This window comes from Harpia harpyja, chromosome 2 (genome assembly GCF_026419915.1).
Source record: "Harpia harpyja isolate bHarHar1 chromosome 2, bHarHar1 primary haplotype, whole genome shotgun sequence".
In the NCBI taxonomy this organism is placed as follows: Eukaryota; Metazoa; Chordata; class Aves; order Accipitriformes; family Accipitridae; genus Harpia; species Harpia harpyja.
This window is the reverse complement of record NC_068941.1, coordinates 16,754,878-16,768,861: the sequence shown is the minus strand read 5'-3', so window position 1 is coordinate 16,768,861 and position 13,984 is coordinate 16,754,878. Positions and strand designations below refer to the sequence as shown.

The 13,984-nt window shown below is 42.7% G+C and overlaps 1 protein-coding gene across 1 annotated transcript; it reads right to left on the bottom strand.

Annotated features, from left to right (window-relative positions):
- Window positions 1–7,119: 7,119 nt before the first annotated feature.
- LSM6 (LSM6 homolog, U6 small nuclear RNA and mRNA degradation associated) lies at window positions 7,120–12,606 on the bottom strand. Its single transcript, XM_052771970.1, has 3 exons — window positions 12,494–12,606; window positions 8,909–9,022; window positions 7,120–7,384 (listed from the first exon to the last, which is right to left on the bottom strand). The coding sequence occupies exons 1-3, from the start codon at window positions 12,585–12,587 to the stop codon at window positions 7,350–7,352; spliced, it is 243 nt and encodes an 80-aa protein (XP_052627930.1). The 5' UTR covers window positions 12,588–12,606; the 3' UTR covers window positions 7,120–7,349.
- Window positions 12,607–13,984: the final 1,378 nt, after the last annotated feature.

Below are 13,984 nucleotides of genomic sequence, written 5' to 3'. Positions count from 1 at the left end.
AAGAGGCAGCATCAGATGTCCCAGGGCCACTGGGAGGGGGGGCTGGCCCTGTGATGCAGGAAAGCTATTAAAGATGGAGGGGCAAAAGAGCACTTGGTGCCCTTTAGTCCTCCCCCTCCTTGGATAAATGTGTGTCTGACGGCTGAATGAGTTCATGTTGGTGCTCAGGCCACTCTCCCTGCAAGACACCACAAAGCTCTGTCCTGTCCCGTGACTAAAGGAGGTACACCAACACGTAGGTGACACCACCGTGTTTTGTTTCTGCAGCTCCAGCAGTGCCTACATTTGATCTGGCTTGGGGTCTGACCGGTGTGGGAGTCTGTCCGGAGCGGACATCGTGGTGACCTTTGCCCGGGGCACCCCGTGAAAACTGGGGGCAGGCTTGCAGACACCCCACTTATTAGCGCTGTTCCCATCAGCCTGTTCTGCTCTACAGCTTGTCCTTCAGAAGTGAAACAAGATGCCGGGCTGGCACTGAGTACTGCCGCTGACAGCCCAGCTCTCATCTGTTTAACCAGTTTGAAAGTACGGGAACTGGTGGTACTGGGCTCTCAGCAGCCTGCTCTCCTCTGCATTTGAAAGAGGCCTTATAGTCACTGAATTTCAAGATATAATGCAAGTCCTATAGTTTTCTTTCCTTTTGTCAGTGGAAGCAGAAAGTAGTTCAGGGGAAGTGGGGAAGAGTTTGCATTATTGCTTCTGTTCCAGTTTGTAATTGCCCATATTTTATACACAAAAGAGAGTACCTTTATTCCATATTAATGACTAATCTTTTCCTGAAACCAGCTGGTCTCTTATGGCTTTTCCTTACTATCTTAATCCTAAGCTAAACTATCCCTTGCTTATAATTCCAGTGTAATAAAGCAGCAGCTCCAGACCTCTGACAATCTGCAGGGGAAACGTCAAACACGTCACAGCCGTTCTGGCACAGTGGCCGGTCTGAAAACAGTATTCCAGGTAAGTGTCGGTCTTTGCATCACAGTACAGTGTTACAGCATTGCATGGTCTTCTTCAGCTGCTGCCATGCATTGGGCGCACATTTTCATTATGCCAGCTCCAGTGAAGACCGTTTCTCCACTGGCTTCCACCTGAAAAAAGGGGAAGAGCAGCAGAGTGCAGACCCTGAAACAGCAGTGTTGGGTGCTCCCTGCAGCTCTGTGCAAAGCTACGGGGAGAAGGGAGAAGAGCTTCAAACAAATGAGACCCAGACCCAACCCACCTGTAACAGCATAGGCTGTACCGCAGCGGTGACCTGGCTCTGCTCACCCCAGAAGCTGGTGGCAGTCTCTGGGCAGGGCAGGACGTGCTGCTGGGGGGCTGCTGTACGCAGATTTAGCAGTACCAGTCAGCAGAGCTGCAGCATTAATTGCTGGGCTGATCTGAAATACAGCCTTACGCAGAGTTCATCCTTGCTGCCTGCTCTCGAGCAGAGGAACTCAGTAGCTTCAAAGCCTCACCCAAACCAAATGTCACAACCATCTCTTCCTTAGAGATGGAAAAAATCCTGTCACAGTCATTACCGTGACACAAGCACCTACCAGCAGCCTTGAACTGCACATTTGAATATCAAGTGACAGGCAGATGTTTCCAATAAGAAATACAGCCCTCTCCATAGCCTCTGGTTGCATCACCCACCAGGACAGCATTGCCTCAGCCTTCTCTGGCCAGAGCTTTGACCTGCTGGAGCCACTTGAGCTCAGCCAGGCTCTGCGTATCACTCTGACGATGGGGCCCAGACAGACAGGAGAAGACCACGTGGCACTGCTGTCACTAGAGAAGAGGTTTGCCTTTTTCCTGTCATAAATTTCTTTGTTAGTAGGAAGCTGGCAAGGAGAAGGGACATAAGACAACTTACACCCTGCCTATTGTTTTTTCAGCAGCATTTGTGTAGTGGATTTCTAGAAGAAAAAAACCCCACCACAGTTGGGATTTTAAAATAGCACTAGGGAAAACTGCATGCTTTTTAATAGCTTGATAATTAAGATAGACTATAAACAATGTAACTTGAAATTTAATCGATGAAGTGCACAGAAGGATTATAAACCCGGTAACATTGCAGGCTCTTTGATGCAGAAACTTTCTCCTTACAGACTGCTTCTACATCTCCACATCATTGGGGCACAACAGGGACAGCAGATGTGGAGCAGGTGCAGTGGAGATCAGTCCGTAATACGAGCATGGATGTAAGCAACCCAGAGCTGACACTCAAGAGCAAGCTGGTTGCTTCATTGACAGGTTGAGAAATGCTTTGCTACTGCAAGATAATAAGGGTTATAACAAGTTAAAAGTCCTTCCCAGTCAGCTAGAGGCCACCTGAGTCCTGCGAACAAAGTTTGGTGGGGGGTTACAGGAGAGTGGGCAGGTTGATCAAGTAGAGAGCTTGAAGGTGGCAACAGTTAGCTGAGTCCCGTTCACAAGGAACTGCTCATTAGACCAACAAAGCTGGCAGCACCGTCTTATTTAAGAGCGTTTCAGGTCATCTTTAAAACAAAGAGCAGTGGCCAACTGTGAGAAGAGCGGTTAAAAACGCACAGTCGGAGAGCAGTAAAAACCCATGGTAGTCCCACAGGGAGAATGGAGAACATTGCCTACAGACTGGCATCTCAGGGTTGACCTCTGCATGTCTGTGGCTCTGTGTTTGGGGAGACCTGGGAAAAGAGGATGTTTCTCTGACATCTAGTTAGGCGGGAGGTTGGCAGCAGTACTGGCAGGTCCTTCCATTTCTATCCAGTTGACTGTTCTTGCTATTCCTCTATCACACTTACTGAAGAGTGACAGTGGATTCAGATGTTATGGCTGGGAATGAACTGACACATACACATCCATGCAACATACAATGTGAGCCTCCTTCCCTTACAAATTCAGCCTAAAAAACCCCCAAACCACCCTTTATTTTATTTGGTAACTACCGCAGCTGTTCTGCACTAGAGGAGGGGGTTGAGGAGAGAGAGAGTGAGGTGGTACAGGGCTCTTTCTAGATCTTAGTAAGAAAGGCCCAGCCACCAATAGCTTAATGCCTGCTTCGATAAGACGAGGAATACAGACAGCAAGTAAATTGTACATCCCTTCAGATGCTGGGCACCCCGCATTCATGTAGCATCAGATGGAGCCCAGATGGATTTTCCCACGGTGTGCTGTGCAGAGAAGATGCAACCCCATCTGTGGGGAGCAGCTCTCCCTTTACACCACTTGAGCTATTTTACAATTTTCTTGCAAGAAAACAATCCTCTTTCTAAAGGATGTTCTCGAGAACTTGTCGCTGCTCTGTTAGATAAAGGCAAGGCCAGGCAGGTGGTGTAATCATGATACCGAGTGGGAGCTGCCCGCGAGTTATGCCGTTACGATGAGCTGGCAGAGGTGTCCTGCGGCCGAGGGGTCCGTGCAGCCCAATGGAGACCTGAAAGCCACGCTGGGTGTACAGCCCAGCCCAGCCTGAAGCTGCTGTGTGGATCACTGACTCCTAAACATCCCTCAGTCAGGATCAATACAGCAGCTCAGGAAAAGCCTCCTCCTGCCCAATTTCTCAGCCTTGGAGAACAGTTTGGCACAGGAACTTGAGACTGAAACTGCTGGCTCCACAGTCTGTTTGCTTTCAAAACTGACACGGGGCTGGAGCTGGCCACGGGCATGGGTTGGCATATTAAGGATCAGGCATTGCTTTGGCACCATCAGTCAAACGTTCGAAGGTCGTCACTTTGCAATTTCACACTTTCTTGACTACCGTGAACAATGCAGCCGAAATCTGCAGCTGTGGGGCACAGCTGGTTTTCAGAACTGGGTAACAGCCTTAGGACTTAATGGGCAAGTCATACCCAGAAGGGGTCTTGGGTAGCTGTTTTGTCATTGTAACATTGTGAACAAGATAGAAGGAACTCCAATAAATAATGTTCAGAGTGGTTTGCATTAAGATTCCCTTTGAATTAGGAACCAAGTGGCAACAAATCATACAACTGAGTGGTCATCAGTGTATACCTTTAAAGCCAAACTTTCCTAGCATGCTCTGCTCCCTTTATATAGGGGCACTCCAGGGCACTGCAGGCTTTAGTAGTAACCTGGCTTCTGGCTGCCCTACCTGCCACGCAGTGAGTACTTACCTCCTTCTTCCAGACTTGCTTTCTCTAGTTCCACAGCATGTGTTGCGCTGCTGCTCCCAGCCGGGCTTTTGTTTGACATGTGGCTTAGTTTGGTTTTTCAAGTGCAAACAACTTACACCGCATGTGGGGATGTAGCAAGTCCAGAGTTACTGCTCTTCCCAGAGCCTATGAACACATGGAAGGGGGTGGGGTAGTGGTTGAATGGCCTTGGTTTCATGAAGTGATCTCATAGCATAGGAGTACTAACTATGTACGTGAATGCAGCTTTAGCCTTTGAAATTCAATTAATTGTTTGTTAGTTTCAGATTACTTAATTTTGGGTGCATTCTTCTAAGACAAGTGATGGACAAGCACTTGCAAGTTGCTCAAGGAGCGTTTCATTGTCAGTCCTCATCTAGATGAGCTTGATCCACAAGTAAAACCATTTTATACACAGGTACTGGGGCAAGAGCACTAGGATATGGTAAATGAGGTAACATGAAGGACTCGAGCATTAGTATCTAATACAGTCTTTTGTGTGTGAAGACGTATTGCATTTGTAAGAGTGTATTTGTATCTCCCAAGGGGATAAAGATCTTATAAATTAGGTTAAGTCATTTTTAAGGATCAAGAGTTTGTGAAATACACTGTTCTACTTTGATGTTTACATACATGTATAATGGGATGGCTTACTTTAAAACTTAAACTTTGGATAGCGTTCCATGTGCTATTCTGAAACTTGTCCGGCCAGTGTCTGATTTACTTGCAACTGGTATGTTGTCCTACAGAATACAGTAAGTCAAAACAAAACCTAAAAGATAAGTAAAATAAATCCAAGATTAATGTCTCCTCCAACTCAAAACAGACTACATCCAAACACTGGACTGCCTAATTGAAGTCAAGCTTAAATGTACACTTGATTTAAACATAGGGGCTAAAAATTGAATTAAGGGGGAAAAAAATCTTATAAAATGTAAACAAAGGTCAGTGACTATGGTAATTAAATGTTTAATTTCTTTAGGTACTTCTAAAATTTGAATATGAATTACAACAGCTCACCTCTAGTGCAAATTTTCCGATCTACCTCACATAGTAAATAGTGACTTCATGATCTAGAATACATTAAAAAAACCCCTCAGCATGTAAACTACATAGTATTTTCTAAGTTCAGATTTAGTATGTGATTAGACCATCTGAAGTAGCAGATCACAACTAAAAAATGTTTTACAAGTAGACTTGTAGAAACACAACTGCAGTTAAAAAGTTAGCAATGCAAACGAGAGTAAATCAAAGTCTGTGCAAAATGTGTTGCTATAGGTGGGTAGGCGGAAGAGGGGACAAAGGTGGAGAAAGAAGAGGGGAAGAAAAAATAACCCCATATTAAAATTTAAAAAAAGAAAAAAACAAACAAACAAAAACCCAAACCACCAAACCCAGAGAGTCTCCAGGAATGAAAGCATACCGTAACCTGCCAGCTGCATACAGATGACAAAAAAAAAAAAATAGAAACTGTATGCTCCACTTGGAGGTACGTCCTCCTTTTTTTTAAAAAAAGTCACTTACAGAAGAACAAGCTGGTGATTTGTACTTACATCCTGGACCCTTTTAAACCCTTGTCAGAAAATGATAAATTATTGAAGCATATTATAAAGAGCATCTCTAGATCTGTGTTCTGTAGTGGCTTCTGAAGTCTTTCATGTGGAAAGGTTAACTACTGATTGCAAAATAACTTAGAATTATTCCTTGATCTTAAAAAAAAAAAAAAAAAATATATATATATATAATTAAAAATTTGCAACCCACATTCTCTCCCTTGGACAATTGAAATGTTACTATTCCCTGCTTGCTTTAGAGCTACTGGTACTTGGAAAGAATGGGCCAATGTTACATTCACACAATTGTCTTGTGTTCATCCATCCACAACTAGAAATATTTTTGTTCCTGGAGGCACCGTAAACCACCAAAAGAATAAAGCAGGGCTTCAGAAAACTAATTTTAAAAATTTGGCTAAATAACCTCACCATGAGGTACATTACCCAAACTTACAACTTTATCCAGAGAAACAAGAAAACATTCTGAGTATCTGGATGTTGAGTGCAGTAACACTTGGACAAAGAAATATCTGAAAGTTCAGTTTTTTTTTCTTGGCTGACTGCATGTAAATGGAGCAAAGATATTTTATAAATTGGATGGATTTTATAAATCCATGTAAAACTGAGCTGGATATAGTCACTGGGCTTTGATTATCAGGGAGCACTGTTACAAAATATAAACAAACAAGTTCTGACTCCATTGCCTGCACAGAGGTTCCCGCTGTCTAAAGCATGCCCCATACTGTAAGTATTTGTTCTCATTTCTGGCTAGCACATAAAGAAAAAGAATATATAGATGGTACTAGGTTGGGTGGGAAGTGGATGGGAGAGCGAGTGAACTGTCTGAAGAGGATACACATGGCATGTTTACAAAAGCTTTTAGATTCCTAGTCTGCTTTCAGGAGTAGCTTTAGATATTAGTTAAAATTGCTTTTTATTGAAGAAGTCCATTGTGTTTGGTAGTGATGCAGGGAAAAAAAGGTAACTGCAAGCTCAGGTAGGGTGGCGGATACAGAGGCAGGAGGTGAAGCAGCTACTAGCTGTTTTGGCACACCAACTGAGAGCTTTTCACCTGTGACTGACTTCCTCAGCTGGCACAGAGCTTTCTTTTCACCCTTAGGGCTTTTCTTCCATTTGATTCAATTCCTTCCCCACCCCTAACTGTTGAAGTGTCACTGTTGATCCCTTGATTCAATCCACAATTCAAGATTTTTTGGACAGCTGAACTTTTTACCTGATGACTCTTACTAGATTGGCATTTAAAGCTGACCCTGTGTTTTCCAAAAGGGACAGGTCATTGTCACCAAAACATTAGTATTTCCCTTCCCAACATCAGTTAAACTATTGTTTTGCCATCAATACAAGGCTGTGATTTGCAATTACTCCATGCCTACTTACCTTCCAATCAGTATTTCTGTAAATGTTAGCATAATTAAACGAGCTGTTGCTTTGAATTAGTCTTGCGGCACTATTACATGCTTCTCTTTTATTATTTTTTTCTGTACAGTGGAACAAAGCAATGCTTTGAAACAAAAACATTTGGGAAGTTTACACTGGTTTACATTTATTTAAAAAAATATTTAAACACTTGTGTATTTCACCTGTAGATTATTAACTACAAATCAAATAGGGCTCATAACTTCGAAGAGGTTCACAAGTACAAAACAGTCTCCTTCTGGCATCTTCACATCCTCCTCTTCTGTGTGCTTATGTACAATACTGTGAAAAGGAGAAAGCGGCACACATAAGAGGGCCCTGGTAAATAATGTGCAGAAGCCTGTTTATTTAAAACATCTTGTTTCCATGGCTTGTAAAACAACAGTGTAATGAATCCCATTCAGCATGAATGAAGTCAGGAAACCTTTTAAGTCCAGGTTTCAATAAATGCTATCAAATTTACACATTATTTATTACTTTGGTTCAGTATTTATTATATTTACAGCCAAACTACAATCCAACAGATGCAGGCTGAACAGAGGAAGAAAAAAGCCAGCTACCCTGCAGCATTACTGAGGGGAGCTTGAGAGAGTTTCTAAGCAGCAGAATTACACGTGTCAGACACTAACACTATGATCTTTCAACAAAAGCTGGAAATCCCAAGCACTTAAGGCAAAACTAATGATTACCTATGAAGGAGCAGACATCTTCCACCTGCTTGGCTGGTGATATCCCCAGAACAGATCTATTCACAACATGAAACTGCATTGTGCTCCTAAACCTGGGGTGTCTCAAGTTCTCTGCTCAGCCTCCTGCTTCTCATCCATTTGTTTTAACTTTTATAATAGATTCTTATTCCCTTAATTGATTTTCCAGCTGCAATGTCACTGCACTCTTTAGCATAATAATCCAAATTCCTTGCAAAAAGTATTTGGCCTCATTCAAGGATTATTTCTCCTCCCAAAACACTCTTTCACAGCGGTGCCACATTCTCTTTGACTCTTTTTGTAACACGGGATTCAGTTCTTGTTTCTTTTTATTCCCTCCCTCCATCCTGTCCTCCGTTTTCTTCTCAAGTAACTTGGTCAACCTCTGCTTCATTTATGCTCTCTACAAGCCTCCTCACATCTGACTTGTGAACCTTTTCTATTTTTAGATATTCTTCTCCCTGGCATGTCCTGCTATTACAGCCTAACTGATACCACAGAATCATTTCAGGAGCCTGAGATTGTCCCTGAAGTGCACTAAAATCCACCTACTGCACTGGGATATTCAAAGGCTCAATAGTAAAGTACAAGTGATTTTCTTGACTGGTGGTAAAATCTTTACTCATAAAGATGACAACAGCCTTCAGTACTAATGAACAGCATTCATTCAGGTCTGGACAACTGCATCACAAGCAAGTATTACAGTGTCATCAATATCTGTACTGTATCATAAATTTACACAGTAGTTTGCCTAACAAAACACAGAAACTTCTATGGAGCAGAGGCCATCTAAGCAGGCAGTAAGTGCAAAAGAGTAAACCTGTCAAATGACAGGAAATAAGCTCTAAAGAAGGCTAGAAGAGAGCATGCTTCTCTAAATGAACTTCAAGTTCAGAGGCAAAAAGGGCCACAGGAATGCAGAAAATCACAGACACTGAAAAGTGAAACTGTAAAAAGTAAATATGTTAAGGTTTCCATGAAAGCCTAAAACTAATATTCTTACAGGCAGCTTGCTTACACCTCAGCCACTCCTCAAATTCAGAAGTAAATATCAAAATGCAATCTTCTAATGAGCAATAACATAAGGAGGAGGAGTTACCATTATTTCCTCGGATAAATGCATCCCCGTACTTGTTCTTTAATTGTCCATTTACATATTCTTCAGTCTGTTCCAGAGCTATGTTCATATACCCATCCAGGCAAGCCAGGACACCTGAAGACAGTGACAGTTTAAAAGTGAATCAGCTTAAACTTATTTTAAAATAAACAAAAATGCTGTGTGTAGCATTGTGTTTGAGTAGTGCTGATAAAACCTGTATCTTCATAACAAACTAAAAGCCCAAGCTTGGCCAGATGAGTCAGTAGATCAGAGTATTCTTCAAAGAATTAAGCTGGGAGTGACGAATCCCAGGCACCCTAGTAGCAATTTAATCAGTTGATACAAGAGTTGGGGGGAAAAAAGAAGTCATTAAGGTATGACTTTCAAAAGATTGACAATTTCCACTTTGAAAGTTTAAGTTGTCCCTTCTCACTTGTGTTTTAAGCCACACACCTGAAAAGAACCTGTGACATTAAGTGTAACTGGATAACCTAAGGGCAAGGCTATGTAAATTGAGTTTTCATCAAAACTTGTGAAGGATATAGCTGAAAAACAACCCTTTTAATACAGGACACCATACACACTTTTTCTTATTTATCTTCATGCTTACAGATCTAGAACACTGGCTGCAAGTCTCTGATATAAACAAAATTCTACATCATTTTCAACAGGCAAAGGGTTTTCAAATGACACTGAAATCCTCCCACAAAAATAAAATTACACTGTTTAATTAATGCAACTCAAGAAAAAGTCTCTGCCATTTGTAATATTAGATGTTCTTTTGATCAGGAAAATAAGCATTTGAGTAGCCCTGATTTTAGACAAGTACTTATGTTCTCACTTCTCATAGCCCCTGTTGAAGGCTGTACCTTGTTCACACAGTACTTCCTATGTGCTGGCAGCATGACAGCATTTTTTCATTCAAAATCAGTCCTTGGTATTTACACTCACCCTTAAGATCAGAACCACGGCCATCTACAAATTTAACTTGCCTGATCAACAAACAGACTATTCGTGTAAGGAACTGAATGTGGGGATTAACAGATACAAAGAATTGCTCAGAGAATGCAATCTGATTTGTTAATTGTGCACATAAAACAACTTGCACACACAGACAATACTAATTTTTTCCTCTGTTTGAAAAACACTTTATTTACGTGGCATTAAAACCTGAAATCTAGTGTATTGGCTGTACTTGGGGAGGGGGAGCAAACTCCAGTCTGAGAATCCTCCTCTAGGACATGTTCTCATTTTTCAGAACAGTTACTGTAATATCTTCCATTAAATAATTAGGAATTCAAGTTCTCCTGCCAACTTGTAATGGTTTGATGATTACTATTTTCCTTTATGTTTTTCTTTCCTCTGTTTCCACAAAAATAGGAAAAACTGAGTGCTAAGTGTTACTAAATGCACCAAAAAACCCAAACCAAACCAAAGTCAGAACTCTTTTTCACTCCAATAATCCCAAGTGCTCCATGTAACAACAGAAAACAAAAAAATGTTTGTCCAAAATTAAAATTGGACTGTGGATTTTCTTAAGCTACCACTCAGTAGGCCGTAAATGCAGTATTTTCAAACTGTTTTGCTCCTAGAGTGCATTCATGGTTGTTCCACTCTCTTCCTCCATTTCTTTGTGTTTACCCTCAGGCCACTAATGGTATTAAATATTGTCACTGCCCATCCTGGCTAGTACTTTATCTGTTTTATCTATATGTAGAGATGTTTTAATGTACATATCAATCTCTAGGCATAGAAATCATACATATTAATTTATCACTGATTACTTTCCCAGGGCTTCTTCCCTTAGGTGTGCGCAGCACTTGGCAGTGAATCAAGACATTCTACGGTTACACGTCAACACTTGTATTAGGCCACGTTTGTGCATATGGTGGCTTGGAGGGTGGAGGTACAGACATAAAATTAGCAACACAGCCTAGAGGAAGAATCTAGACAGATCTGCAACAAAAGCCTGAGATGCTGGCTTTTTTAACGTTTGGCTTTTACAAATGTTGTTCAAACTTCTGCAGAAAACAATCTGAATGCGTATTTTTCAAATGAGAACAGTATACAGGTTTTTAACTGCAGGATCACGTCAAGTGGGAAGGAAGAAAAGCAGAGTGAAGTAAGGAAGGGAGGGGAAAAAATCCAGTAACAAATAAGGGTGTTCAAAGGAACTATGGTTCGATTCCTGGTAGGTCTGATTGTAGGCATGCTAGACTAGCCTTTTTGAGGGGAAAGCTGAGCAATTTATCTGCAGCAGTTACAAATGGATCTTACCGAGCAGAAGGTATCAATGTTCTCAAAGAAAACAGAAAGTGCATCCAAAAACCAAATCTGGCTTGGCCCTGCCTTGTATGTACCTTCAGGTAAATGATGACTTGCTTTAACTGACTTTCATGAGCTGTCGCTACATTCTCCTGCAAGAAAGAGTTTATGGAGGCCAAAGACCAATGAGAAGCAGTAAAGTTTTTAAGCCACCAACCCCACCTGAAGTGCTCAGACAATGTGGTTCTCAAAGAAATGGCAGGTTGCAAATTTTCTCAGCTGAGAGACACTAAAGAGGAACAGGAAGGGATAAGGCGGCACTGCTTGCTGTGAGTGAACCATAACAGTTTAAAACTGTCATAATACAAAGATTCTTTGTCACAGCACAAACAAGTCTCCTCTCACAGTGCTGAGCCAGTTGAATTAAACCTATCTGAAGTGGTGATCTGTAGCAGAACCATAATGTTTAAGTCATTTCAGAATAAAATGTCTAAATTGGGCACAACAGGAGATACTTGATAGTTTTACTTAAGTTTGGATACTAATAAAAAAATTGGACAGGCCAACAGTCTTATCCTAATGGGAGTAGGACCAGGACGTTTCAATGAACAGAGAAGTTTAATTTACTGGTTAAAAAAACCTATAATCCTACATACAGTGCATGAAGGTATACAGACAGGCTGAAGAGTTGTGGAATAAAACTGCTGGACCGTGTTAAAATGAACTGGACATATAGGAGTGAAAGCCACACTAAGCTTTCTCCTGTATCTCCGTAAGTCTTGATCCAACACGTGTCTAGGCAGTTGTTTAACCAAGAATGTAAATAACGCTTTCATCCCTCATGTAAAGAGTAGGCTTATGACTGATGGCACAGTTTACTGTTTGAAGATTTTTCTGGACCAAGGTCTATGCTAGGAATTGGAGAACAGGAAGGTGAAGAAAAGGGTAGTTCCAACAATGGTTGCTATCAGAGCACTGAAAAGGGGACTGACCGGCCATTTCAGGAATTGTAATTCCAGCCAATCTTTACAAATATCAGTTTAGATGCTCAGAATCATCCTGAGACTCCAGCCTAACCATCTGTGACTAAGGACACTAATGATTTAGATAAGTAATTTTAATCTCTAAATCCACCGTTAACCTCCTTTTCATCAGTTTCTCCAGAGTTGATTTTCTATTTTTAATGTCACCATTCTGAGACCTATATTCACACACTCCAACATCTGGATCACACTGTTTTGCTTTTCAAAAGCAATGCATCTGTTCTGGGCTCTTCAAACGATGACTTTACTCACTGTGAGAAACAGAAGGAGAACTTACCTCGATAATCAACTCCAGAATTTAATTTTACGACAACTGGCCTTCCAATGATTTGTTTTAGAAAGTCACTAGGGGTTTGCTTCCGTAGACTCATCTTGATCTTTTCTGGTAAGCTGGGAAGGTAAGTGAGAGAAAACATTTGGATAAGCAACACGCTCACACATGGTCTTTAAACACTCAGTACGGACAGGCAGTCCCCTGACTCTTAATACTTTCAGTAGGAGAAAATTTCGAAGGAGATAAAAGCAAAACCTCAAGGGTGGAGGTGGAGAGACAGAGCACCTAGATCCACAGTGTTAAACTTTCCCTTTGGCATTTCTGTAACTTCTGAATTCAGTAAGAATCCTTGCGTGCCACGCTGTGCATCTTGTAAACTTCCAACAGAGCCAAAGGCCTCATCATCTCTGTAACACCTTTTGCTAAAATGGTTTTACTAAAATTAAGAGAGCTAAGCCCTAATAAGTGGTTTGTATCTTTAGGGGGTGGAGGGAGAAGCCAGTACATGCTCTATACACAGAAGTCTGTACTGGAACAGCAAGAGAAGGATTTCTGATCTCAGCTCACAAATACGAGCAAAGAATAAATTTGAAAGGATGCCTTCAAATGAATCAGTTAAGTTAGACTAAGTTTAGAACTGAGGCTTGTGATTAAGTTGTACAGAGACCTGAAAAGATGCTGTGATTTAAAAATTCGTGGTGCAGCACACACCCAGTTTGGTATGAGACCGTCCTTCAGACAGTATTGCTTAACTTCTGCTTTGATATCACTTTGCCTAAGTAACAGCTGTTCTGCATTTTTAAATCAACGGTAGACAATAGTGCTAACGCCGACTCCCAGTACAGCGTCAACTCTTCGTCGCTTGCTTTCTGTGGCAAACTGCCATAAGCTCCTCCACCCGAGCAAGGACCGTCACTGGTTTTCCTATCAACACACGATCTCGCGGGGGATGCTGGCACCGCAGGGCTCGGTAACGTAGCACTTTATAGCCGAAGCTTTCCTGGGGAACAAGCGTTTTTTGAACCGCAGGCGCTACCCCGCCACCCCACCCGCCCGCCCGCCCGCAGGTAAACGCGCTCCGTTTTTACGTCCCGCTCCAAAAGCGGCCTCTTCAAAACCAGCTAAAACCGCGCGAAACACGTTCTGACAAACGCCCCTGACAGAAACCCCGGATGGGGTGTGAAGCTTTAGTGCCGCTTGCTTCAAAACCAGAAAAAAGCAGAACCAACGGCCGCAACGGACAGCAGTAACGGCCGCCCCCGCGCCTGCCGCACGCGGCTGGCGGGGGGGTACGCGCACCACACAGGACACCCCCACCCCCCCAGCCCACACAACCGGGGACCCCCCCTCCGGTCCCCTCCCCGCGGCCCGGAGGCGGCGGGTCAGGCGCCGCCGGGGACCCCCCTCACCGACACCGGGCCGGGCCCGCCCCGCACTCACCCGCCCGCCGCGCTCACGCCCGCTCAGCCCCGCCCCGCTACGGCGCGGCGGCAG

Excerpts from the sequence above, each read along its gene's own strand:
- LSM6 (XM_052771970.1), bottom strand. The coding sequence starts at position 12,587 with ATGAGTCTACGGAAGCAAACCCCTAGTGACTTTCTAAAACAAATCATT. Across the intron at positions 9,023-12,493 it reads TTCTGGAGTTGATTATCGAG|GTGTCCTGGCTTGCCTGGAT; the intron begins GTAAGTTCTCCT and ends CACTGTCTTCAG. Across the intron at positions 7,385-8,908 it reads ATTTATCCGAGGAAATAATG|TATTGTACATAAGCACACAG; the intron begins GTAACTCCTCCT and ends TCCTTTTCACAG.